The sequence below is a fragment of the Geotrypetes seraphini genome, chromosome 1, assembly GCF_902459505.1.
Source record: "Geotrypetes seraphini chromosome 1, aGeoSer1.1, whole genome shotgun sequence".
Classification (NCBI taxonomy): Eukaryota; Metazoa; Chordata; class Amphibia; order Gymnophiona; family Dermophiidae; genus Geotrypetes; species Geotrypetes seraphini.
In genome coordinates, this window is record NC_047084.1 from 447,286,041 (window position 1) to 447,313,998 (window position 27,958).

The 27,958-nt window shown below is 43.4% G+C and overlaps 1 protein-coding gene across 4 annotated transcripts in view; it reads left to right on the forward strand.

The window, feature by feature from the left end:
* Positions 1 to 27,958, forward strand: part of ADAMTSL1 (ADAMTS like 1) — a 1,156,072-nt gene that overhangs the window by 802,663 nt on the left and 325,451 nt on the right. For all 4 annotated transcript variants that reach the window (XM_033920627.1, XM_033920609.1, XM_033920600.1 and 1 more), the window contains 2 exons: positions 19,410 to 19,484; positions 26,455 to 26,612. In XM_033920627.1, coding sequence (XP_033776518.1) covers positions 19,410 to 19,484; positions 26,455 to 26,612 — 233 coding nt within the window. The remainder of the gene's footprint in view (positions 1 to 19,409; positions 19,485 to 26,454; positions 26,613 to 27,958) is intronic.

Genomic DNA, 27,958 nt, shown 5'->3' on the forward strand with positions numbered 1-27,958 from the left:
GCATGCACTGCTTTCAATGCATATTCATTGGGGAAATCCTGAAAACCCGACTGGATTGCGGCCCTCAAGGAGGGACTTTGAGATCCCTGGTTTAAGCTGTAGAAACTGTTTTCTCCTATGTTGTGTCCGCAAAACAAGGCTTGTTTATTCACAAAATACAATTTAAGTATAAGTTGTTTCTCAATTTCTGATTTAAATGTTACCAACAAGTTGCTCATTTAGTAATCACATCCTTAGAAGATTCTAGAAACTGGGAAATATTTAAACTATCTGGAGACACAATCTTGTCCAATTCTTCTTCTTCACTAGTTTCTTTAGTACTCCTGGGGATGTATAAGTTATCAGGAGTAAATAATTCCACCTGATTATATTGTAAAACATCCCTCATATACATCTTCTGGAGTTCCAAAGGTGCCAAATAATGTGATATAGGGAAATCTAAGATTTTTTGCTCTTGCCAGGTTCTCCATCTTTTCCATTTGATTATGTAAGGATAAGTTATCTTTAATATTAGAGATAGCGGTTTTTTGCAAAACTTCCACAGAATTATCTACTTTATCTAATCTAACAGTAAGTGAAGATAACTGGTTTTCTTGTTCATTTACTTTAACTGTTATATCAGATGAAAATTGACAGAGTTTGGTAACCATGCTCTGTAATAAGGACTCTATCCTATTTACAACCAACCAGTCATCATTAAGAGAAATTACTTTGTCCTTAGGTATAGAGTCTTGACTTGACTGTATCACCATACGGACAGGAATCAAAGTTTTCATTCCCTGGGAAGATATTATTTGTTTGTTGTATGTCCTTACTCACAGTTGGTAAAGATATTTGTGCTTGAGGTGAAGCTGTCTCCTCTTCGGGAGCAGGAACAGGACTCCCAGTTGAATTCATTGCTGGTTGAAGAGGCGGGGACGGTTCGCCTGAGGAGAGAGAGGCAGTAAGAGGAGATGGAACCGCCCTGTTCCCTAACATTGGCGATGTTAAAGGCTGGAAATGGCGCTCTATTGGCCCTAATAAAGGCAAAAATGATACTATCTTTGCCTTTCTTTTCCCCATATCGATAGGGAATTACTCTTCTGCCCTCTGCTCCTCTAGGGCTCCGAAGGGGCTCAAAAGAGTTGTGTCCTTCCCCTTTGTCCACGCCCCTTCGGACTCATGGCCACGGGCTCGCGACTGCAGGCCATGTTCCGCGGCACAGGATATTTTTAAAGAGGCCGACAAGGACCTCTTCTCAGCTATGCTGGAGGTAGCTGCGGGGGTGCCTGCAAAGATGATGGTGCTCTGGCAAGCGGCCAAAAACAGCAGCTTTAGTTAGGCAGTTGTAGAGACCGTACTGCAGCTTAACTTAATAGACTTCATCATTAGAAAGTAATTAACCCACCATTAAGAAAGAAAAAATTTAGCTGCCTGCCGGCACCTTCCAAACCAGCACAGTAATCGCAGCTACGGAGGTGCCCAAGGTCGAAGAAGGTGTGGCTAACACTGGAAATGACCTTAGGTATCCGTATACACCTATGTAGCCACGATTTATATGAAACACAGGCGCTGGAAATTTAGGCCTTCAAAATGCTGGCCTACATTTTGGGGACCTCTGTTTCACCTAGCCATTTTGGAGGTGCCAGGTTGCAGAATCCAGCCCTAACTGTGCTTTTCCTTAGTGCCAGGTTTCCCTCTACCTTGGTGACTTTCATGCAGCCATCATCTTACATAAGAATTTAAGTATAACCTTATTGGGTCAGACCAATGGTCCATCAAGCCCAGTAGCCGGTTCTCATGGTGGCCAATCCAGGTCACTAGTACCTGGCCAAAACCCAAGGAGTAGCAACATTCCATTATCTCAGATTAAGCAAGATTCTGGAACCGCAAAGAGTAGCAACATTCCATGCTACTGATCCAGGGCAAGCAGAGGCTTCCCCTATTTTATTTTTATTTATTTATTTAGCATTATTTATATCCCATCATACCTTTTCAGTTCAAGACGGTGTACAATAATAGAGAAGTACAATAAAATTACAGTGAGAAATGGCTTGCTTAGAGATTGCAGCATTAATTTGGAGTAAGAACATACAGAGATTACAGTATAGCGAAAGCCGCATTAAATTAGATCGAGAGCATACAGTTAGAGGTTACAACATAATAGCACAAAGTTAGAGTAGCACAAATTGAGAGAGAGAGAGCATTTGCGCTGATGGGGGGGCTGCGTGCAAGAGGAGAGAAGACCGGGGCTTATGCTATCAAGTAAATTTGACAAAAAAGTGGGGTTTTAGTGCTTTTCTGAATGAGTGGTAAGACAGGACGTTTAGGAGAAGGCCACTTAGGGTCTCAATAACAGACTATGGACTTTTCCTCCAGGAAATTGTCCAAACCCTTCTTATTTTACAGGACATGCAACTGGAAACCCGGTAATCCATTTGCATAAACTGCAGAAAACATTTGGCATAAAAAGTACCACAAGAACAAAAACAATTTCCTTGAAAGACTCAGTTCAACTTATTCTCGCACGAGGCACGTTTTGATTGGAAAATACTGTGTCTGCCAGGTTAATATTGTAAAAACAGCAGTGAAAAGGCATCACGTGTGATACGCCCTCCTAAAGAAGAAGGCATTCATTGAATTTGAAGAGTTATCTTATAGCCCAATCTGAACAGAAGAGAGCTCCACAGCTGAGGTAAAGAAACTTAAGAATTGCTTATCTCCTGATACTGTTTTTATACAAATCCGAGGAATGCTGCCTAAAGAATCTGAAAAAAGCATTTGCTAGTGGTTAGAAAACTCAAACTCTGAAAATGAGAAGGGCCCCGGCGTGAAGACTTCAAACCTTAAAGTGGTATGGTTGCTCTGCTGGTCCATGTATTTATTTAAAACTTTTCTATACCATTCAAAAAATATATATAAAATATAAGGCAGACTAAAATCTTAAAATCTTCATAGTGAAATAGTTTCTTCTCTTTAAATATCGAACTAATGAATCACAATAATGCAGTAATGAACTGCTGAGTTTTTAACTGTTTCTTAAACTGAAACCAATTTACAAATAATCTTAATTTGCCCACCAACAGCGTTCCACAGTTTAACGTTGGCAATGCAAAAAGTCATCGCTCTAGTGTGTTGAAGATCTGTGAAAATGAAAGGTGTTAGAGAGTGCAAGCACAAAGCTGAGGGCTAGAAGGCCCAAGCCTCCTCCCAAGCACCCCAAAAAACCCTCTATCAATGGCCGGGGTCACCAGTAAAGAAGCCTGGCTGCTAGGCCTCTTCAAAATAATAATAATGACCTCACGACAATCCAATTGCTTTATATAAAATAAATGTATTAGTAATAAACAAAAGTCATCTTACATGAACCAAAGGTACAGCAGATTGAGTTAATGGATTATATACAGAATAGCCGGCCTATCTTGTATGTGGAATCTGTCCTGGAATTAAATCAGTCCGTATGCTGCTTTTATATCCTAACTTACTGGCCTAGGGTTAACAGTGTTACCTGGTTATAGATTTCATACTTAATTTCTATTGGTTTGTCACATTTGTCATTTTCTTTGATTGGATGATACATATTGCTAATTAGGCCTTAATGAAGCTTAATGTTACACTAAGTGTCAAAATATGACTGCTCTATTTCCCATGACAATGTATTTTTAATACTGAGGTCAATGATTCCTGAGAGTGGTCTTTCCTCCCCTCAGGGCTTGGTTGTAGCTCTGTCAGCTATTTGCACTTTTGCTTAATTTGACTTTAGTACCAAAAGTCACTCTGACCCGGAGTTATAAGGTTCTCAATTCTTTTCTGATGACCTAAGTCAGTCCTGGAAAGTCCCATCCACATTTTCTCGGAAGGGCACAGGATATGCAAAGCTTGTCATAGTCAGCAGATGATAGTCAGTTTCTAGATTAAAGATGAAATGCTCTTCTGCCAGCTATTATTTCTGCTGAAAGGAATAGATATGATTTTTGCACTATTTTCAAAGCTTGGATGGCTTTTAACATAAGTCTCTCTTAACTGTCTCTTTAGAGGGTCTTATGGGGGTCTTCGCCTTCAAGCTCATGAAGGTCTTACGGCTTCCAGTTCTTCCTCATTGTGCATAATTTCCCTGCACTGTTGGGTTTAATAACCTTTGATTTTCAGATTGTAGAGATCTATTTGACTTCTAAAGCGCCACAACTTGCCAAAAATACCTTAGTGTTTGATGATAAACAGTTTGATGAATCACAGAAATGACTTTGTGTTGTGCCCAAAATAAAACTGGTAACCAGCATAATTGCTTCAAAACTGGCATTATGTACCATCCTGTCGACACCCAGTGCGAGTCTAGCTGCAGCTTTTTGTACCAATTGTAATGCATAGAAATAAAGATCAACAAACAGGATGACAGTGAGAAAAAATGTACTGGACCAAACACATTTGTGACTAGATTTCCAGAAAAAGGAATCAAAAGTTAGTCACAAATTGTTAGTCCAGAAAAATGATAAAATCTAGTTTATTTGTTGGCCTTTAGTTTTATGGAGCAGCCTAATCTCATATTTGAATCCAGAAGAGCTGCCAGGGACAGCACATAAACGTAAAAGAGATGATTTGAGGCCTCCTTTTACTAAGCTGCACAGCCGAATGCTACTTAGCAAATTCTCTGATGCCCATTCAATTCCTGTGGCTGTTGGAGCATTTTCCGTACTGGCCCGCACTGCCGGCTTTTGTACAAGAGGTTTGTTCTTTAATAAAATTTATATACCACCTTTCTGAATCAATTCTGGGGAGATTATTAAGATGGCAGAGATTTCTCTTACCCCAGATCCAGTTCTACATTACACAGAGCAGTTTGGAGTTCTTTTATTTAATGTGTTACCATTGGAATCTGTTCTCTGCTTAGTTTCCAAGTTTATTTACAATTTGATATACCGACCATCAAATAGGTATCTGGACGGTTTACAATCCCTAAAGTTAGAGGTTAAAAATATAGAGCAAATGGGTTATAAATAAATAAATTGAATTACAGTCAACAATTTTTTGTGATAATATAAAGCTTGCCTTATCTCCAGATATTTGGGCCTCTACTAAGCATCCTACTGTTGCTACAAAGGGTTATTTGGCAACTCTGCAATTTATTCCAAATGCATTCCAAACATATCTGAAGCATGTAGATTGTACAGCCCACCTGCAGTAGGTGGAATCTAAGTGTCATTGTTAATGATACGTTGAAACCCTCTGCTCAGTGTGCAGCAGCGGCTAAGAAAACAAATAGAGTGTTCGGAATTATCAGGAAAGGAATTGAAAACATAGATGAAAATGTTATAATGCCCTTGTATCATTCTATGGTATGGCCGCATCTGTGTGCAATTCTGGTTGCCGTATCTCAAAAAAGATATAGCAAAATTAGAAAAGGTACAGAGAAGGGCAATGAAAATGCTAAACCCGATGGGATAGCTTCTCTATAAGGAAAGGCTAAAGCGGCTAGGGCTCTTCAGCTTGGAGAAGAGTCGGCTCGAGAAGATATGATAGTCTGTAAAATAATAAGTGCAATGGAACAGGTAGATATAAATTGCTTGTTTACTATTTCCAAAAATACAAAGACTAGGGAGCATGTGATGAAGCTACTCAGTAGTAGATTTAAAACAAACCAAAGAAAATATTTCTTCACTCAATGTATAAACTCTGGAATTCGTTGCCAGAGAATGTGGTGAAATCAGTTAGCTTAGCAGGGTTTAAAAAAAACAAACAAAAAAACCACGGTTTGAATCATTTCCTAAAAGAGAAGTCCACAAGCCATTATTAAGATGGCTTGAGAAAATCCACTGCTTATTCCTAGGATAAGCAGCATGAAATCTGTTTCACTACTAGGTACTTGGGACCTGGGTTAGCCACTATTGATGGACCATTGGTCTGTCCCGGTATGGCAACTCTTATCTTCTTATGATTTATTTTATTTTTATGAGCTAAATATTCTTGCTTTGAATCCTTAGTACATCGAGACTCCATGTTTATTAATCTGTTGAGAATGTAGGGCAGCCTAGAGACTCAGTATACGGGGAACTGTTTTGCTATATTGGGGTCCTTTAGGACTGAGCTTAAAACTCCAAAAACAACTGCTCCAAACTGGAAAAACAAAAGTCCGGCAACCTCTGATGTGGCTGAGAAATCATGCAGGAAACCACTGAGCATACCTGTAGGACATATAGCCCAGCTCCATAAATTGACCTTGCTCAAGAAACAGGACATTCAGTGTTTCTAACAGAAACAGCATCCCGGTAAAGCCTTAATCTGTCAGTTTGCGTATTGCTACTGTATGATTCTAAACTTTCCCTGAACCAGCTCACCACCTGTGCTGAAATCTGAGCCAACGTGACGTGAGGCATGAAGTACAAGCACTGCTGGAAATCATCAATGGGCCACCCAAGTTCCAGAGACGGGCTGTTTTTGAAAGTTCACCACAATATGCTTCAAAAGCTAGAAGGTAAGAAATTGTTCTAACATTCCTGAAACTCAGTCCCAAAGAAGCCACCAGTGACAACCTCTTTTTTTCACCTGCAACCTTTATTTTGATGGATCTACCGTGCATGAATCACCACAGAAACTATGATAATTTGTAAAAACCGTCAAATTAAATGGTAAAATCAGAAAAGGGATAGAGGATATAGAGAAAACTGAAGATGTATGCCATGGAGGAAAGGAAAAACGAGTGATATGATACAGACATTCAAAATATTTGAGAAGAAGTATTAATATACAAACAAACATTTTCCAGAGGAGGGAAGGTGGTAGAACTAGAGGACATGAATGTAGATTGCAGGGGGGCCGACTCAGGAATAATGTCAGGAAGTACTTTTTCACAATGAAGGTGGTAATTCCTGGAATGCCCTCCTGCGGGAGGTGGTGGAGATGAACATGGTAACGGAATTGAAAAATGCATTGGATAAATGTAAAGGAATTCTATATGGAAGGCATGGAAGCAAACAAGCTTAGCGATGATTAGATGGCAACACTAGTATATGAGAAGCAAAACCTGTGCTGGGCAGACTTCTACAGTTTGTGTCTTGATTGTGGCTGAAGAGAGAGCGCAATACTGGGCAGACTTCCATAGTCTATGCCCAGAAAATATCAAGGACAAATCAAATATGCATATAGTATCGCATCATGCCTTAAGAGTTTATCTTGTTGGGCAAACTGGATGGACCGTACTAGTCTTTATCTACCGTCATCTACTATGTTAGTATGAATGAATCTTATGTACTATTTTTTTGCCAGTTCCCGATAGGTCCCTTCTTCAAATGGAATCTCAAAAGGTCTTGGGTTATTATGATAGTTCAGATTGCTTTTTTACTGTGTACTTAGCAGGCTACCAAGGTGCATCTTGGGAAGATTTACTTCTACACTCCACAACAAGGACTAGATAATTTGTTTCCCAGATGTGTTCATTTCAGCAGCTCCGTGCATGCATATTGTATGAGCATTACTGAATGCAATCTGCTGACTTTCATTTTGACAAGAGCACATGTAATGAACATTTATCCATTAACAAACACACAAGCCGCACTGATAGAAGATGCCCCAGGTCATCAACAGGACTTCTTGTTCAATTTTTTCCCGGTGCTGGCTTCCTGACAATTTCCAGTACATTAGATTTGTAGAGGAGTTGATCCCAAGGAAATGAATTTATTGATTTGCTTATTTCTTTTATACAAATGTATTGATCATCTCCTTCACAAATCCAAAAGGTTTCACCCAAGGTGTTTTTCAAAATAAAACCACATAGACACAACATCTATTCAAATAAAAAAAAAAAAGAGCTCTAAAACAGACCCAGCAATCAAAAAATCCACATGAACCATTTTGCAATCAACTCTGAATTCTTCTTTGGATAATCCAGTTGTTTATAGGCTTGGATTATCAAGGCTTTTTTCTTCACGGTACTCTGTGTCTATGGGGGAAAAAAACCCTAGTCAATCAGGGCCAATCAAGGTAATCCTATAAGATTGTGCATGTATATAGGCATCAGTGAGTGCCTGATTAGCACATATTCTATAGAGGAAACTAGGCACTTCTTTCTATTATAGAACACTAACTTAATAGGGTATACACATGCATATGAACTTAGATGCAAACACTTAGGGTCGGATTCTATAACCGGCACCCAAGTCGGTGGCCGCCGATCGCCTGTCAATCATTTGAAGGCGCTGGTTACAGAATCGCGCCTATACAGTCAAGATAGGTGGATGAAATGTAGGCCCAGAAAACCCTGGACTACATTTCATAAGAACATAGGAATTTAAGATTTGCTGCTGCGGGGTCAGATCAGTGGTCCATTGGCCCAGCAGCAAGCTCACGCGGCAGCCCTTAGATCAAAGGCCAGTGCCCTATTTGAATCTAGCCTTACCTACATCTTTTCTGTTCCAGTAGGAACTTATCCAACCTTGTCTTGAATCCCTGAAGTGTGCTTTCCCCTATAACAGCCTCTGGAAGAGCGTTCCAAGTTTCTACCACTCTCTGGGTGAAGAACTTCCTTACGTTTGTACGGAATCTTTTCCCTTCTAACTTTAGCAAGTGCCTTCTTGTTCTCTTCACCTTGGAGAGGGTGAACGATCTCTCTTTCTCTACTAAGTCAATACCCTTCAATGTCTTGAATGTTTCGATCATGTCCCCTCTCAGTCTTCTCTTTTCAAGGGAGAAGAGGCCCAGTTTCTCTAGGCTCTCATTGTACGGTAACTTCCCCAGCCCCTTAACCATTTTTGTTGCTCTTTTCTGGACCCTTTCGCATACTATGTCCTTTTTCATGTATGGCGACCAGTGTTGGATGCAGTATTTCAAGTGGGGGTGTACCATGGCCCAGTACAACAGCATGATAACCTTTCCAGATCTATTTGTGATCCCCTTCTTAATCATTCCTAGCATTCTGTTTGCCCTTTTCGCCGCCGTCGCACATTGCGCGGACGGTTTCATTGACTTTTCTACAAGTATTCCCAACTGCTCCGTTCACCCCCTTACGGCCTCTACTTGGGTGGACTGCACCCACCGCCCCACCCTTGGTACACCACTGCTCTCCTGCTTGCTTAAACTTCATTGAATATTATCCCCATAATTTAAAGAGCAAATAATTTCAGTACAGTTCGTCTGGTCAGAATAGGGTTACCATATGGCTCCAGAAAAAGGAGGACGGATTGAGACATCCAGGTTTTACTCCAATTGCTTTCCATAGAAGTAAAATAAGGATGTCTCAATCCATCCTCCTTTTTCTGGAGCCATATGGTAACCCTAGGTCAGAGGTTTCCATATCCCCATTCATAGGTTGTCTCCTTCATCCTCACCACAATACAACTTCATACTGGTCAAAGGCTGAGTACAAAACTCTCTAAGTTGTATGTTCTCTCCTCTAACTCATAGGTCTTCAGCTAACCCCTCAACCTTCTTCAGAAAAGGAGAAAAAATACAAAACCTTCCTTCTTTTCCCTTTTCACCCGTGGGCTCAGGGCCTCTATGCTCCCTTGTGCCAGGAGCCTTTCCTGGCTGTTTAAATTGTTTTGAATATTGAGCCCTTTGACTTCTTTCAGAAAAACAGGAAATCTTTAAATAAAGAAAGATTCTGAGTCCTACATCAACCACAAGTTAACAGAAGCATCACACCAGTTGTTGGAGTGAGTAATGTATTGATGATAGCACAGGACAAGGCCCCTTAGCTCTAACATTTAACTATGTGTGAAGCTGATCAGGTCTCTATGTTTACTCAAGCCTTCTCTGTTAACAAGCAGGAAGAAATCAACCAGACAAGCGAGTGACTTCATTCAGCATGTCTTTCTGAGCATCCGTGGGAGTTCTCATGCAGTTTGGCTTTGTTTGAACTCTTACACAGATGTGGATTCTGCTTTCTCTCACTTTTTTTTTTCTTTTTTTACTGTTTTCAAGCATCCCCTTATCTTCCTCTGAATAAACCTCAAATCTCCCTTTTTGTCCCTCATCCACAATCCTGGCAAAAAAATAAAAAGGATGTAATAATTATTCCTCACTCTCAAAATCACAGCTCTAAATGCTCTATAATTTAAAAAATTATATCAAAATGTGTTTGTAAAGTGCTCAGACCCATAACATCAGACTATGGTTATTGTGGGACCATCATCGCCCTTTGCGGTCCCAAAACCACTCGCTGTAAACAAACTGTGAAAGATGTATTAAATTCACTTATTTCGCATGGTGGGTGGTTGATAGAAGATGTTATCAATAGTCATAGTGTTGAATAAAGTGCCAGTGCTTAAATGTGCTCTAGTGAAAAACTAATAACCATGATAAAATCGATGGCTCCCTCACCCTCAGGTTCAAACTCATGGACTCACTTTTCTTAGTGGCATATCCAGAACTGATTTTTAGGGGTAGGAGCTCAATGTTAACATGGGTGGAGACTAGGTATATATGTCTGAACCATATTATTTATATTATTATTGCCCTTTATGGGGCAATTATATAAGATAGGTGCTGATATTTGCATGCCATTATTTATTTATGTATTCAGTTTTCCATACCGTTCTCATACATGTGACTCTTTACAATAATGACATCTGCCTGTGTATGGTTGCACATATTTGTATATGCCAAAATCTGCCTAAGCACTATTCTACAAATGCCCACTTAACTTACAGAGGGGCTCATTTTCAAAGGACTTAGCCACACAAAGAACCATAGAAACCTATGATAGTGTGTGTGACTAAGTCCTTTGAAAATGAACCCCATAGCATGAGCATGATCTTATGCACACAATTATAGAATGCTATATATTATGCATGTATCTCTGGCAAGTAGGCACTAACATATCAGCTCTGTGGTTGACATTCTTAGGCCTAACTGTTAAACTTGCATGTACCCAGTTAGGCTGTTATTCATAGGGTTATCATACATCCGGAAAAACCCAGATATGTCCTCTTTCTAGAGGACTGTCTAGGTGTCCGGATCAGTTTTCTAAATTCCCCAATTTGTTAGGTTTTGGCAGGGCTGGATTATATGGAGTTTAGTGGCTCTCCCCCAGGCCCCTCTTACCTCCTCAGTGCTGCAATTCAAATTTCTTCAGGCCGCTGGCCAGTGGCATACCAAGGGGGGAGCGGGGGGGGGGGGTGCACAGCCGGCCAGGTCCTCCAGCCCTTCCTTTCCCCCGGTCGCGCCGCTACAATCCTACCTTCCCCGCCGACAAGAAATCTTTCAGACGTCGGAGGGGACGTTCTGGGCCTGCCAGGCAGTGATTGGCTGGCCCGGAACGTCCTCTCTGACGTCGGAAAGACTTCTTGTCGGCGAGTGGAGATAAGATTGCAGGCGCAGACCAGGAGAAAGGAAGGGGAGAGGCGCTTTTTTTTTTTCTTTCCGTGGTAGATAGTGCAGGATGTAGGCAGGCAAGCTGGCTGGCTTTAGCGCAGCAGGAAGGGAGGGAGATAAGGAGGCAGACAGGCAAGCTGGCTTTGGGGGTGGAGAAAATCTGGAAGGCAGTGTGGGGGGGACATAAGGAGGCACTGGGGGCACTAAGGACACGGGAAGGAGGCACTGGGGGCACCATGGACACAGGAAGGAGGCACTGGGGGCACTATGGACACAGGAAGGAGGCACTGGGAGCACTATGGACATGGGAAGGAGGCACTGGGTGCACTATGGACACAGGAAGGAGGCACTGGGGGCACTAAAGACACAGGACATGGCACTGGGAGCACTATGGACACAGGAAGGAGGCACTGGGGGCACTAAGGACATGGGAAGGAAGGAGGGAGGGAATAGAAAGGGACAATTGTTGGGCCTGAGTGCAGAAAGAAAGAAATGAAAGAAAGGATACACAGTCAATTAATAGATGTCACCTTTTGATGAAAAAAATAAATGGTCACGTTACCTCTGACTTACTTTTTCTGCAGCAGAGTCGACAGCTGCGCTGAGGTGCAGGAAGGTTCCATGATGACTCATCTGCCAGCTCTGCTCTGGAAGAAGTAAGTTACGTCAGAAGGGGTGGACCCGGCAGACGCAATCATTGCGGGACTTTGCCACAACTCCCTGCGTCTGCCGGGTCCACCCCCTCCGACGTAACTTACTTCTTCCGGAGCAGAGCCAGCAGACGGGTCATCACGGGACCTTCCAGCATGCGGCTGCTGAGTCCACTCCAGAGCAAGTACGTCGGAGTGGGGTGGACTGGCAGCCGGCAGCTACAGTCATCGTGGGATCTTGCTGAATGAAGGGAGAGAAAGGAGCAAGATTCCTGGAATGGAAGAGTGGTGGAGGGAAAGAAAGGAGGCAGGGTGGTAAGGAAGGGTGGTGCTGATAAAATTGATGTACAGAGAAAGGGGAGAGACATAAGGGGGAAGGATATTGGAGGGAAGAAAGGAGGCAGATGCTGATTGAAGAGGGGTGGATGGTGAAAGAAAGGGCAGACATTGGATGGTAGTGGGGAGCCTATGCTGGATGGAAGTGCAGATGGGAGAGATAAGGGAGCAAATGCAGGAAGGAAATGGGAGGAGAGAAAGAGGGGAGCAGACGCTGGATGGAAATGGACAGAGAGAGAAGGTACTAGATGGAAGGGTTGGAGAAAGAGGGTACATGATGGAAGGAGGGGATAAATAAAAGGAGGGCACATGATGGGGAGAAAAGGATTGAGTTAGGGAAACATTGGAGGGGTGAGGGAAAGAGGTGGCAAGCTTTAGGTAGACAGTAAAAAAGGACATTGATGAGAGGGTAGTAAGAACGTAATCTAGACAGATGCAGAAAATAAATTGAAAAGGAAAATGAGGGAAAAAAGGGAAAGGGATTGCAGAGGAGAGGTATAGGAGAGGAAAGGAGAGGAGAGAGATGCCAGACCAATGGGGGTGAAAGGAGAGATGAAAGGGGGAGGCATACAGTTTCTGGAAGGGGTATAGAAGGAGAGAAGATGCCATATAGGAGAAGAGAGACGGCAGACAGTGGATGAAAGGAAGAGAGTTACAAGAAGATGAGGAAAGCAGAAACCACAGAAGACAAAGGTAGAAAAAAATTATCTATTTATTTATTGCTTTAGGAGACATGTGTCACTGTTTCTGTGGTGCACTGTATGCAGAGTCCAGCTTCTTACTGGTTCAATTTAACCTTTGTCTATGCATTTCTATTTTATCCCCCCCCCCCCCCCTTTTACAAAACTGTGGAGCGTTTTTTAGCGCCAGCCGTGGTGGTAGCAGCTCTGACGCTTAGAATTCTATGAGCATCAGAGCTGTTACTACCGTGACTAAAATCCACACTACATTTTTGTAAAAGAGGGAGGGGTTAGTTTGTGATTACATATTCCATACTAGGCGAAGGTGTTTTTTGTGTTCTGTGTGTTCGAAAGACATGGTTTTTTGTTAGGATTGACTGCAGGATTGATCTGTACTAGTCTGGCTTGTTTAGTTTTACAATGGGTGTATTGATGTGCTGCTCACTGCAGTATGTAAGATGCTGCCTTTTTCTAGGTACTCATGTGTGACATGTGGCTTGTTACTGAAAATCATGTTTTTCATACAGATGGGGAGGTGTCAAAAAATGATGGGCCCGGGTGTCACATATGCTAGGTACGCCACTGCCGCTGGCAGCTCAGTGAGGTGAGCCTTCTACCTTTGGTCAACCCTGAAGCCTTTTCTCTGCAAAGCCCTGCCTATGTGAGAACAGGAAATTGCTGCAGAGAGAAGGCTAACAGGGTAGGCTGAAGGCAGCAGGCTCACCTCGCTTTACTGCCGACGGCCTGAAGAAAATTGAATTGAAGTGCCAAGGAGGTAATAGACGCCGGGAGGATAGCCACCATACTTCCTATAAGTCGGATCTGCCAAACTGGGTAAGCTTGCAGGTTGGGTCCGGAGGAGGTGGAGGGGATGTAGAGAGGGAGGGAGGCTGTGCATATAGCTTTGTTCTCCCATTACTTAATGTGGGTGGGTGGGTGAGGCCAGGGCAGGATAATGTGTTCTCTTTTTTTCCATCACAAATATGGTAACCTTAATTATTCTATAAAGGAACGTAAGCTCCTATCAGGCACCTTGTTTATAGAGTTGCCTTGAAAGTGGTTAATTATATAAGGGGGTACTGAAGAGGTACCCAGAGCTGGTGTAAATGCTCACGTCTAATCTGCTACTACTATTACTTTTATAGCGCTGAAAAGTGTAAGCAGTACTGTACATTTAACATACAGTAGATGGTCTCTGCTCAGAAGAGCTTATAAACTAATTTGGACAGGCAGGACATATAGGGTTGGACACTTTCTTGCAGAGAGAATGATAGGAAGTTAAATTATAGCTTTCTGTGATCTGCATGCATAAATGTGCACCCCTATCTATGTGAATGCTCATCTGTAAGGTATGTACCATTGAATTTTGGTGCATACTTACAGAATACCACATAGCCAGAAACTGCTCATTTACACTTGTAGAGGACTAGATTATCAGCATTTATGTGCATTCTTGTTACTCAAATTGAGGCGGCTTTGAGTTACCCTCAAAATGACTTAGAGTACAGCTGACAGATTTATTAGTAACCTGCAGCAGCTGTCATGCATTGAAAGTGACATTTTCAAATATTTAAAACTCCACTATTTCACTAATGCTAAACCACATACAGACATATGGATACAATTCAATGATATTCAAAGATGAGAACTCATAACTTTAAACTTGACCAGATACGGGTCTGCTATAACGACAAACTTATTTACATCACTTCCTCCAAAATGTTCTAAAATCCCATCTAATGTTATGGGAAATTACTATAATTTAGCAGACTGACATTGAGTCTTAATGTATAGATGAGATAATGGTGCAGGAAAGAAGGCTTTATAATTCTTAGCTGGGGGGGACATTGTGGAAAGCTAGGAGCCTATGTAAAAAGAATTAGAGCAGCTTTTAAACTAGGTCATGAAACAATGAGATATCATCAAAGGATCCTGTCAAACAGGGAAGACAGACTATTATAATAAATATTACTATATGATAAATTGCTTATTAATCTATACTAAGAAAAGGATACACTCCTTTGGTATCTTCCTTTATTACGCATTGAAGTTCCATCCCATATAAAAGAATTGTGTGGAAAACAAACACATGACAAACGATTAGATCATATCAATCACAAAATTTAAATATCAACTTATTCTTTTATAACTCCACTTTCCAGAACAAAAATCATAGGCACATAAGAAGTGTCAAGCTCGTTCAAACCAATGGTCCATCAAGCTCAGCAGTGGCCATTCTGAGTCAGTACTTAATGGGGAAGCTCACTTATGTTTTCTCCCAGATTTATGGGATGGGAATTCTCAAGTATACAGGGAATAATTCTATAACACTGCACTAAATAAAAGTGCCCATTATATAGCAGAAAGTAGGCATGGAGGAATAGCCTAGAGGTTAGAGCATAAGACTGACAATCCAGGGAAACTGGGGTCATATTTCACTACTGTTCCTAGTGATCCTGGGCAAATCATTAACCCCACCCCTTACCCACACCCCCTTATATCAAGCTGCAGGCCCACTCTATAAGCTAATAGTGCAGCTTGATAAAAAGGTTGGGGGGGGGCAGGGAGGGGTAAAACCTTCAATGCCTCAGGTACAAGCTCAGATTGTGAGCAATCTATAGACAGAAAAATATGTGGCGGGACATTTTCTAAAGAAGAACCAAGTCAGAATTGGGATGCTCTGCTCATAACATCCCAAAACATCCATCTATCTTACAGCCATTTTTGAGCAGGAAAAACATTAGGGTTTCCTGTTTGAAAAAAAATATGAGAATGTCCAAAACGAACAGCCATTTTCCAAATAAAACATCCAAATTATGAGCACCAAAAAACTAGGGACCAGAACATCTGTCTGGCAGCATTTGTACAAAAATGGCCACACAGATGTTCCTGCAGAGCAAAAAGCAATCTAGCGGTCAGTGTAACGAGCTTTAATCCAGGGCAACCATGTTCATATTCCACTGCAGCTCTGTTATGGTTCATAGTCTTAAGTGCGCGAGACAAACGCACGCCAACATTTCAGCACATGACGTCAGCGCGCCGCAAGAAAACCTTCTTTTAAAGGGCTTACGGGGAATGTTGGTGGGGAATCCCCTCACTTTACTTAATAGGGATTGCGCTTGCACTGTGGGGGCGTGGGGGGTGTAACACCCCACATTATACTGAAAACTGAACTTTTTCCCTAAAAATAGGGAAAAAGTTAAGTTCCCAGTATAATGTGGGGGGGTTACACCCCCCACATACCCTCAACACAGCAGCACGAGGCAGCGTGATCCCTATTAAGTAGAGTAGGGGGTTCCCCCCATACCCCCCATCGGAGCCCTTTAAAAGAAGGTTTTCCTGCGGCGCTCTGAAATCTTGCTCTGAATTGTCGGCGCTCGTTTGTCGGCGCGCGTTTATCTCGTGCGCTTTTGTCCCGTCACCTTTGTTATTTTAAATGGTAAGCTCTCCATAGACAGGGAAATACCTAATGTACCTGAATGTGCACTACATGAATAGGTCTCAGGCTTGTAGGTGTCTAATATTTAGGTACGGTGGGTATATCTCTATTTCTGGAGGGCTTACAATTAAAAGATTAAAAAAGAGAGTTGAAGTGGGACTGGAACCTGGTCCACTGCACAGGAATTACTGGGGGATTTCTTAGGAGTCAAGCCTTAATCCCACCTTTTTATTCCCTTCTTTTTTTACCAGGATGTTTCTTCCCATTCGGTTATCATTGTTGGACATTCTAAAGATGCCCACAGCACACTCTCTTGCTATTTGGATAAACTGCCATATAGGATGTCCAAATTCAGCCTTTTACTTTCACATTTTTTATTGTTTCCTTTTTGTTGTTGTTCGTAAAATTTTTTTTATTGAAAAAATGAAAATACAGAAGGGAAAATAACATATCGAATGAAATCAAGGTTTGGACGTGTTTGGCAGATGGCAATTTTTTGGGCATTATGAGATGTCTATCTGCTTTGAAAATGAACACATTATTGTATCTGAATGTAACTTACCTTGAGCTACTATAGAAAAAGGTGTGAGCTAAATTTAAAAAAAAAATGTTAGCACAATAGGTGAAATACAAGGGGGTGCTGAAAAGTTATTCTGAGCATTATTTTGCCACTGTAGCTGAAAAGAGTGTTATTTAATATTGCAAAGTGCCAATCTGCAGAATTATACTACTATGTATTGTCATTGTTTCAGATCATTGATTGAACCATGTCAATGAAAAGTATGGAATTTCCAAGTGTGGAATCCTGAGCTGTCCTACAGAAGAAAACTCCAAAGAAATCCATGAATATATGATGCAAACATTGAGTGACAAATGCCCATCCTACCATATATACTGGAATATAAGATGATCCGAATATAAATCAAGGTACCCTTCCCCCCCCCAACAGGAGGAAAAAAGGTTGGCTCAAATATAAACTGGGTGGGGGTGGGTTAATATTCATGTACCCTGCCCTGTCAGGATCTGCACCCAGCTCCCCTCACTCCCTGCCCTATCAGGCTCTCCACCCTGTCCCCCCTCCCTCCCTGCTAGGCTCTCCACCATCTCCCACCTCCCTGCCCTGTACCCTCTTTCCTGATGTCCTGTAGGCCTCCACCAAGCTTGCCATATGACACGGTTGTCCAGTGGTAGGCCGGGACAGGAGGGATCCCTCCCGTCTTCTGTCCTAGCCGACTCTGACAATTTTTTTACCTCCTTCCTGCCTCCTACCATATACCTTTTTGAATCTCTAGTGGTCCAGCGGTGTACCGGGCAAGAGCAAGCTTTCTGCACTCCTGCCCCACGCTGAGCTCTTCCCTGAATGGCTGCCTTGAGTTCTTGTGGCCCAGCGGTATACTGAGCATGAGAAAGCTTTTTGTGCTCCTACCTGGCCCTGAGTTGTTCCCTGAATGGCTGCCACTAGTTCTTGCCAGAACTCTTGAAAGCAATCCAAAATGTTATGGCACCGCTATAAAAAAAACCCCAGAGTTTCCTAATCATGTCGGCATCTCCAAAATGGCTCCAGAGGTGCCATACAATGCAACACACATAAGTGCAACACACATAGAATACCTGCAAATGTAAGCATTTTATAAATAACACTAGTCTTTAAGCCCGTTACATTAACGGGTGCTAGAATAGATATGTGTGTCTGTCTTTCTTTCTTTCTTTCTCTCTCTCTCTCTCCTTGGCCGGTTTCTGTCTTTCTTTCTTTGTCTCTCTTTCCTCCGCTATCCACTACCACCCCTTGCCTGCTCCTCCTGTCCAGCAGTAGCCCTTCTCCCTTCCTTTTACCTCCCCCCGGTCAGCAGCACCCCTTCCCCACTCCCCCTGTCCAGCAGCACTCCTTACCCGCCCCCCTTGTCCCTCTTCCATGCTCCCCCTGACCAGCAGCACTCCTTACCTGCTCCCCATGTCCCTCTTTCCTGCTCCCCCTGTCCAGCAGCACTCCTTACTTGCTCCCCCTGTCCCTCTTCCCTACTCCCTCTGTTCAGCAGCACTCCTTACTTGCTCCCCCTTTCCCTCTTCTCTGCTCCCCCTGTCCAGCAGCACTTGTTGCTCCCCCTGTCCCTCTTTCCTGCTCCCCCTGTCCAGCAGCACTCCTTATTGCTCCCCCTGTCCCTCTTCTCTGTTCCCCCTGTCCCTCTTCCCTGCTTCCCCTGTCCAGCAGTACTCCTTACTTGGTCGTTTGCGTCTGCCCTCCTCTTCTTTAAAGCAGCCTGGTGAGGATCACGGCCGGCTGTAGTGAACCTCGCAGGCCGCTCTGCATCTCTGTAGCACATTCCCTCTGACGCAATTGCGTACGTCAGAGGAAACATGCTACCGAGGTGCTGAGCGGCCTGTGAAGTTTGCTATAGCCGGCCGCAATTCTCACCAGGCTCCTTTGAAGAGAAGCGGCGTCGATAGCGGTTGGTGAGTGAGGGCGGGAGGGGGAGTCTCTAGAGTGTTCCCTGCCCCCATGTTGTACAATAGAATTTGGCCACTGACCAGAAAACACGGCAGCAGGGATCACGAAACCCTAAGTGCACATGCGCACTTAGGGCTTTATTATAGAGGATGTGTAAATTGTGACACACGCCACCCAATCTTCACTCCCAAACATACCTATTCCTGAGTCTCTTATACAAGGGGTTAATTTTATAAGCAGCATTTTACGTACAGATACTCACACATACAGTATGCGTAAAAGTGTTAAATTATTCCCAAATGTACAGCTTTATGTATGATATGGTATTCAATTCCCTTCAAGATGACTTTTGAACCTTCAGCATTACGGTACTTCTTGATTCATGAATTCATTGTATTAGGTGCCAAAAGTTTGTTTTTAATTATGAAGCAAGGTCCTTTTTCCCAATGTAGAATAATTTGAGTTTTTGACAAAATAATGTTTATGGAATGTTTCCCTATTGCTCTGGATTGTGGCACATCTGTTTTTAAAACTGGTTGGCTATAATTATTTTCTTTCTCCTTCTCCCTAATCAGTGGATGATACTGTTGTTGCTATCCCCTATGGAAGCAGGCATGTTCGTCTTGTCTTGAAAGGACCTGATCACCTATGTAAGTATTGTGCTCTGCTGTCCTCTGTGATTTGGGGGATTTATGTCCTGCATCTCATATGTCCTGCATCTCATATGCTGATAGACTGAAGAAGCTGGGGCTTTTCTCCCTGGAAAAGCGGAGACTTAGAGGAGACATGATAGAAACCTTCAAGATCATGAAGGGCATAGAAAGAGTAGACAGGGACAGATTTTTCAAATTATGGGGAACCACAAGTACAAGGGGGCACTCAGAGAAATTGAAAGGGGGAAGGATTAGAACAAACGCCAGGAAGTTCTTTTTCACCCAGAGGGTGGTGGACACATGGAACGCGCTACCGGAGGATGTGATAAGCAGGAGCACATTACAGGGCTTCAAAGAAGGTTTGGATAGGTACCTGGAGGACAAAGGGATAGAGGGGTACAGATAGGAGTAGAGGTAGGTTATAGGGATAGGATTAGAGGATTAGAGGCAGTTACAAAATTAGTCAGGGGCACTGTTCAGGCAATTAAGCCTGATGGGCCGCCGCGGGAGCGGACCGCTGGGCAAGATGGACCTCTGGTCTGCCTCAGCGGAGGCAACTTCTTATGTTCTTATCTCCTGAAACACAAACTTGCAGCCCAATATTCAGCAACGCTTATCTGCTTAGCAGGTACTGCTACCTGGATAAGTGCTGCTGAATGGGGCCATATGTGGATTTTCAGCATTGTGACCTGAATAATGCTTCTGAAAATCTTCACTTTACTGCCTTGGCGATATCCAGAGAGCTCCGGGGAAGTGGAGCAGGGAGTTACCCAGAGACTAGCGGTATTTAGTGCTAGTATCTGGATAACAATCCAGATAGTTTGTTTATTGTTTAATTAGTTTTTTGATTAAACGCTTTATCGATTCTGCAAAGCGTTGTACAAAGCATTATATAAAATAACATTTCAACAAACAAAATTACAATTAAAACATACTTTCAAAAAAAGAACTGTAAGACAAACTAGAACACATACTAGGTTAATTAAGGACGAACGAACAGAAGGCACACGAAGGAAAAAGGGAAGAAATACAATAGCTATAGTAAATGAGAGAAACATTAAGGGTAAGCACAAAAGGGCAGGAATTAATAGAAAAAAAAGAAGACTAAAATAACTTTAGTTAAAATCAGCTTAAAAAAAAAAAAAGAAAGATAAAACTTCAGTTAAAAGCATCTTTAAAAAGGAAACATTTTAAGTTGCTTTTGAACGTTTTTAAAGTATTTTCCGTTTTTAGATAGAGCGGAAGAGCGTTCCAAATCGTAGGAGCTGTTACAGAGAAAATGGCTTCAAGTTATGTGGATGGTTATTTGGGTAACAGCACTGAGTATCAGCGTTATCTGGGGACATCCTGGCACTGCCTGTTATACTTGGATATTCAAAGGTGGCGAATGCCTGGGTCTAACTTAACTGCGGTGGTTGGTGTTTAAACAAACAATGACCGTTGCGGCTACATATCAGGCCATCAGCGTTTCATTTTTTTCTAGCATTACTGAGGGATGAGAATATATCACATTCCACATGATTTTGGATATAAGGCTGTAGAAAAAATGTCAGCACTTTTAAGATAAATAGGGCTACTTTATCACAAATTCTGATGATAGGTTTCATAGCAAGACCCAAGCTGCAAACTCATTCGTAGTTAAAAATGTGTGTTAAGGCAATAGTACGGTTACCAGATTTTACTATTGTAAAATCCGGCCCTGTCCCAAGGCCCACCCAGCCCTGCCTCATTCCACCCAAGTAATGCCTCATTCCACCCCAGCCTCCCCCCCCCCACCAAACAACCCCACACCCTCAACCTGTTCTCATGCTTGGAGCCGCGTCGGGAGGGCATCTTTGCATGTGTAAGTATGATGTAATGACATCACATGCATGTACGCATGCGCCTGATATCACTGTGTTGCATCCCCGCTTGCGCGGATGCCCTCCCAACGCCGTTTCAAACGGGAAGCTCTTCAAAACCCAGACAAGGGGCTCCTTTTACGAAGCCGTGGTAGCGGTTTAATGCGCGTAATAGCATGCGCTAAACCGCCGGACACGCTAGCCGCTACCGCCTCCTCTTGAGCAGGTGGTAGTTTTTCAGCTAGCATGGGGGTAACGCATAATTAAAAGCCGCGCGCGCTAAAGTTAACAGCTTCGTAAAAGGAGCCCAAAGTGTCAGGTTTTGAAAAGCTGTCCAGACGCCCAGGACATGTCCGGAAAAATCCAGCCGTCTGGTAACCCTTGGCAATTACACATTTGTTTTTGCAAAATAATATACATTAAATGGTAAAATCATGCACTATTTGCCCTTAACACATTTTTTTTTAATGCAGCACAATTCAAGAAATAATGAAATGTAAAACAGAACAGTGCATGCAAAGTAGTTCATTATTATGCAAAAGGAATAATGCAGCATGTTCTTGACCACACAAACTGCATTATTGATAGAAAGGTAACACCAGATTAAGCTGGCATGATCTGCCCTCCCAGAGAACATCAGTACATTAATCTAATGCTCCTGGGTAGGGCCTGAATTGTAACTGTTGGCAGGGGCTGGGGAAGTGCCGGGTTTTTGAAAAGCCATCCAGACCCCCGAACATGTCCTCAAAAGGAGGATATGTCTGAGGCAATTCAGACTTCTAGTAACCCTTACCCTATCTTAAAGGAAAGTGGCAGTGTCCCTTAGACTCCCTCACATTCCTCTATGAGATAGTTTCTGCATATCTTGGCCTAACATTGCTCTGAAGCAGCGTCTCACTCATGGCTCTCCACATAATGGTTTTTCCACGTATCTACTACCGTAGGACTCTAAGGGACCCCTGAAGAAGACTAAACGCAGACCGTGTTGGGTCCTGCGCCCTTAGCGGACTAGGTCCTTTAGGTTTTTATATGGATTACCTTATTTTTATGTGGATGATTTCATTGTATTTTTGGAACTTTGACATTTTCAATAAAGTCCATCTAAGGAACACTGTCACTAGAGAATAACACGGTGGCGGGTTACCCGCGGCTAGCCGCATTTAGCCGCAGGTAACCCGCCGAAACGGGGAAGAAAAAATAGTGGCCTCTGCGGAACGGGAACAAGGCCATTCATCGCCCCGTGGAGCGGTGAATGGACTTGTCCCCGCAGTGAGGCAATCAAGGATCGCGCGGTCCCCGCCATCTCCCTCCCTCCCTCCTTACCGCCGGTTGAATTTCTGCCGGTCCGCGCAAAAAAAAAAAAAGCCTCCTTCCTTTTCCCCTGCTCTTACCGCCATGCTTATGCTGCAGCTACTAAAGTCGACGGGAAGTCTTTCCGACGTCAATTCTGACGTCGGAGAGGACGTTCTGGGCCAGCCAATTGCTGCCTGACTGGCCCAGAACGTCCTCTCCGACTTCAGAATTGAGTCGGAAAGACTTCCTGTCGGCTTTAGTAGCTGCAGCATAAGCATGGCGGTAAGAGCAGGGGAAAAGGAAGGAGGCTTTTTTTTTTTTTTTTTATGAGTGGCAGGGAGGCAGCAGGCTGGCTTTGGCTAGGGAGGGAGAAAGGTAGGCAGGCAGGATTCGAGGGTGGGGGTGGGACAAAGTGTGGAAGGCAGTGAGAGGGACATAGGAAGGAGGCACTAGGGGCACTAAAGACATGGGAAGGAGGCACTGGGGGCACTAAAGACAGAAAGGGGCACTAAAGACATGGGAAGGAGGCACTGGGGGCACTAAAGACAGGAAGGAGCACTAAGGATATGGGAAGGAGGCACTGGGGCACTAAAGACAGGAAGGGGCACTAAGGACATGGGAAGGAGGCACTGGGGCACTAAAGACATGGGAAGGAGGCACTGGGGGCACTAAAGACAGGAAGGGGCACTAAGGACATGGGAAGGAAGCACTGGGGCACTAAAGACAGGAAGGGGCACTAAGGACATGGGAAGGAGGCACTGGGGGCACTAAAGACAGGAAGGGGCACTAAGGACATGGGAAGGAGGCACTAGGGAACTAAAGACATGGGAAGGAGGCACTGGGGGCACTAAAGACAGGAAGGGGCACTAAGGACATGGGAAGGAGGCACTGGGGGCACTAAAGACATGGGAAGGAAGCACTGGGGGCACTAAAGACATGGGAAGGAGGCACTGGGGCACTAAAGACAGGAAGGGGCACTAAGGACATGGGAAGGAAGCACTGGGGCACTAAGGACATGGGAAGGAGGCACTGGGGGCACTAAAGACATGGGAAGGGGCACTAAGAACATGGGAAGGAGGCACCGGGGGTACTAAGGACATAGGAAGGAAAGAGGGATGGAATAGAAAGGGACAATTCTTGGGCCTGAGTGCAGAAAGAAAGAAATGAAAGAAAGGATACACAGACAGAAGGAAACGCAACCAGAGACTCATGAAATCAATCACCAGACAGCAAAGGTAGGAAAAATGATTTTATTTTCAATTTAGTGATCAAAATGTGTCAGTTTTGAGAAGTTATATCTGCTGTCTATATTTTGCACTATATTTGTCTATTTTTCTATAGTTACTGAGGTGACCGAGCTTGCGGAGATGGGGCGGAAACAGGGTTTTAAAATTTTAGTCCTAGTAGTTTGCCGGTCCACAAAATAATTATTTTATTTCTGCCGGTTCACGGGTGTAAAAAGGTTGAAAAATATTGATGTAGAGTATGCTGGCTTTCTTTTTCGCCCAGCCGCACGCGTTTAAAAAGCCGCGTTTGCGCGGCTGCTTGAGTTGATCAATCTTCTCCTCTCTTACAACTTCCTGTTTCCAGTTGCGTCAGAGGAGAATATTGAACAAATGAGCACCCGCACATGCGGCTGGGCGAAAAAGAAATCCGGCATACTCTACATCTAATATGAGATGGAGGGAGAGAGATGGCGGAACACTGCAATTGGTCGGGTGTCTGCTGTTTTTGTATCACTGCCTGCCTGCGCTCACGTTCCAGATCTTCCTGCATTTTTAGTGTGCACAATTGACCTGATTCGAGCTATAGGTGAACATGGGGGACCCGTCATTGCAAGGGAGGAAAAGTCAATTGATTTATTTTATGTTCTATTTTTACTATAGGGCAGAGGCACTGAAACAGATTCTCAGTGCAGTAGTAGTAGTGTTAGGACTCTCTTCTGTCTTCATGGTGTTTCGCAGTACTGAGGCTTATATGGATGCTGCAGGGATGGTGATGGGGCGGTGAATGGGATGGCAGTGGTGGTGATGGGGCGGTGAAAGGGATGGCGGTGATGGTGACGGGGCGTGAAGGGAACGGCGGTGACGTGGCGGTGCAGAGAATGGTGGGCCGGGGACGGTGCAGTGACGGGGACAGATTTTTTCCCCATGTCATTCTCTAATTGTCACTCCACAGTGATTTTTTGGTTTCTTCAAAAGTGCAACATTTTCTGATCTCAATGACTGACTAGGCTGATAAATGGCCACACCCCTCTTAAAGTACATTGGAATAGTATGCTAAAACACTGTTATGTATGAGTGGTCATATACTGAAGACAGGCACAATAATTGTTAGTGTCAGCAACATGATTCTTTCTAAGCATATTGGCCTGAATTACTAAATCCTATGCCAATAAGCAACATGGTCATGTTACATTCATCTTTATACTCTCTAGGTAAGCAGTTCTCTTGTACAATCTCACATCTGTGCCACTGCTGTATTCTTAAGCAGCCTTTTGAGACCTTCGGAGTTGTTCTGACATAATTAATGTGCCATTAGTCAATTATGATCAATTTCTTTCTTCAAAATATTTTCCTCTTGCAATTTTTGCTGGGTTTTTTTTTTCAAGGTTGTGTTATTGCTTTATCTTAATATTCACTAAGGTTACCAGACTTCCAGATTTCCCTGGACATGTCCTCTGGTCATGTATAGGGTTTTGGTGGCCTCACACTTTCCACCACAAATATAGTGGTTAGAGTAGCTTATGGGCCTGGGTTTTCCTCTCCATGGCTCAGTAGCCCACCCTCCAGGCTACTTAAAACACCTGTGTGCTGCTCTACTAGACTTTCTCATACCAGGTGCTGCTGTTCTTGAGACCGGTATGTACAGTTTCATTCAGATCTTTAGGAGATGGGAGGAGGTCATTGACCACTAAGGGAGTGTGTGCAGATCATGACTTAATCCCTCCAGTGGTCATCTGGTCAGTTTGGGTACCTTTTTGGCACTTAGTTGCTTTTAAAACAGGTTTAGCTTAGAATGTCTAAGTTCCATCCAGGACGTCTTGGGAATGGTTTGATTATTACGGCAAGATGTCCAAGTCTAAGCATGCCCAAAGCCCACCCAGAACATGCCTCCAACATGCTCGCCTTTAGTTTTGGATGCATAGTGGCTAGGATCCCTCACAAGATGTCCAGAAAGATGGTTTTGAAAATCAGCACTTGAATGTCCTCAAGATTAGGATGTCCAAGTGTTGATTTAAGCCATTTTTAGTGATATCTTACTATTCTGAAAATGCCCCTAAAAGCAAAATAAAATATTTTATGTATGTTTCTTTACTTAGGTTTGAAAAGGGGAATGAGATGAGTTCAATTTACTCACTGCTTAGACATATACCTGCTTGGCATTCTGGGAAAGGAATGGCTTCCATGTGATGGAGAATTATATATGTATGAATGTGAACTGTAGATCTTGAGCTTAGAGGAAATTTTGTTTTCAGAGCACTGTGTCAAAGGACAATTTCTAAGCACACAACTCAGCTCTGCGTTTTGGCTGAGAGAAGTAACCAGTCATTTCCCACAATGTGTCCTGGGAAAAAAAAGTGGATTAGTTTAACTGAAAGAGAGGGGAAACAGGGAAATTATAAGCAGCAGGCCAATCTATTCCATGCAGCTTTGCTGAGCTTTTTGAATAGATGGCAGAGGTTGTGAAATTCTACCATACTGTACCCCTACAATAATAAATAGCCAGAAGAAAGGTCCTTTTTGTTAAAAATGTGAATGTGTTGGTTGTGAATTTCTAAAAAATATTAAATAATGTGGACTAACTTGTGTATGGAATTCTCTTTTTTTCAGATTTGGAAACTAAGACTCTCCAGGGTGTGAAAGGAGAGAACAGCCTTAGCCATACAGGCTCTCTGCTTGTGGAGAACACTAGTACTGAATTCCAGAAGTTTCCAGACAAGGAGATACTGAGGATGACTGGGCCTCTCACTGCAGATTTCACAGTAAAGGTGAGCAACATCTATCAAAAAAGTATTTAAAACCCATTTCAACTGTAGATATTTAGGACTGATTTTCAACCAGTGGCGCTCAGTATTTTGCTGACCACTATTAGCATTACACCTGGAAAGAGAGACTTTTAACTGGTGAGCAAAGAGCACTAACATAAGAACATAAGAATCACCGCTGCTGGGTCAGACCAGTGGTCCATCATGCCCAGCATTCCACTCATGCGGTGGCCCTCTGGTCAAAGACCAGTGCCCTAACCGAGACAAGCCCTACCTGCGCACGTTCTTGTTCAGCAGGAACTTGTCTAACTTTGTCTTGAATCCCTGGAGTGTGTTTTCCCCTATAACAGCCTCCGGAAGAGTGTTCCAGTTTTAACTTTAGAGAGTGCCTTCTCGTTCTCCCTACCTTGGAGAGGGTGAACAACCTGTCCTTATCAACTGAGTCTATTCCCTTCAGCGCACCACGCCTACCACCCCTTTTCGGAGAAAAGAAGGAACCAGGGAATACAAGGGTGCGTGACAAAAGAGAATGAATGGTAAGAGTAGGGGAAGGATACATGGAATGTGATGAGCTGCACCATGCGCGAACAAGAGGAATGGGAAGAGATCTGAATTAAAATTGAGTGCGATTGGATGAGACAGGGGTCGCTCCGCCCTCTCCCGCCCTATAGACGTCTGAAAGAATGTAGGAAGCAACAGATGGTTTGTCTGGCTGAGTTTCCCTTGTGCTTTTGCTGATGCGACAACCGAAGTGCACTGATTTCAGAGCATGACTGTGCAGTATGCATTCCATATATGCATGCTCTCGCTTGTAAGAATACTCACATTGCATATTCTTATAAAAGGATTTTTATGTCATTCATACGTGGGATATATTTTTATAAAAGAATACCTGTATCTAAGTTGGAGAAAAGGTGTCTTTTCTAGAAAAGCAAAATAAGGGCCTATGCGAGAAGATTGGATACCCTAGACCTTCACTTCAACCTTCCACCCCCGCCCAATAATTTTCAAGTCCCTAGTGATGATATCAGAGAGAAGGCTTCCGATGCAGCCGCGAATCGGTGAGGTGTAGACGCCTGCAGCTTTCAGCAGGGGAACCAGCCAGACATACTGGGCAGGGAAGGGGGGAGGGTAGAAATGCTGGGCAGGGAAGGGGGGAGGATAGAAATGCTGGGAAGGGAATGGGGGGAGAGTAGAAATACTACACAGGCAAGGGGGGGAGAAATGCTGCAAAGGCAATGGGGGAGACATGCTGCTGCTGCTGCCACACAGGGAAGGGGGGAGAGAAATGCTGCTGCTGCAGCACCCAACTGGGAAGAGAGAGGGAAGGAGGGAGAAGGAAGACAAGG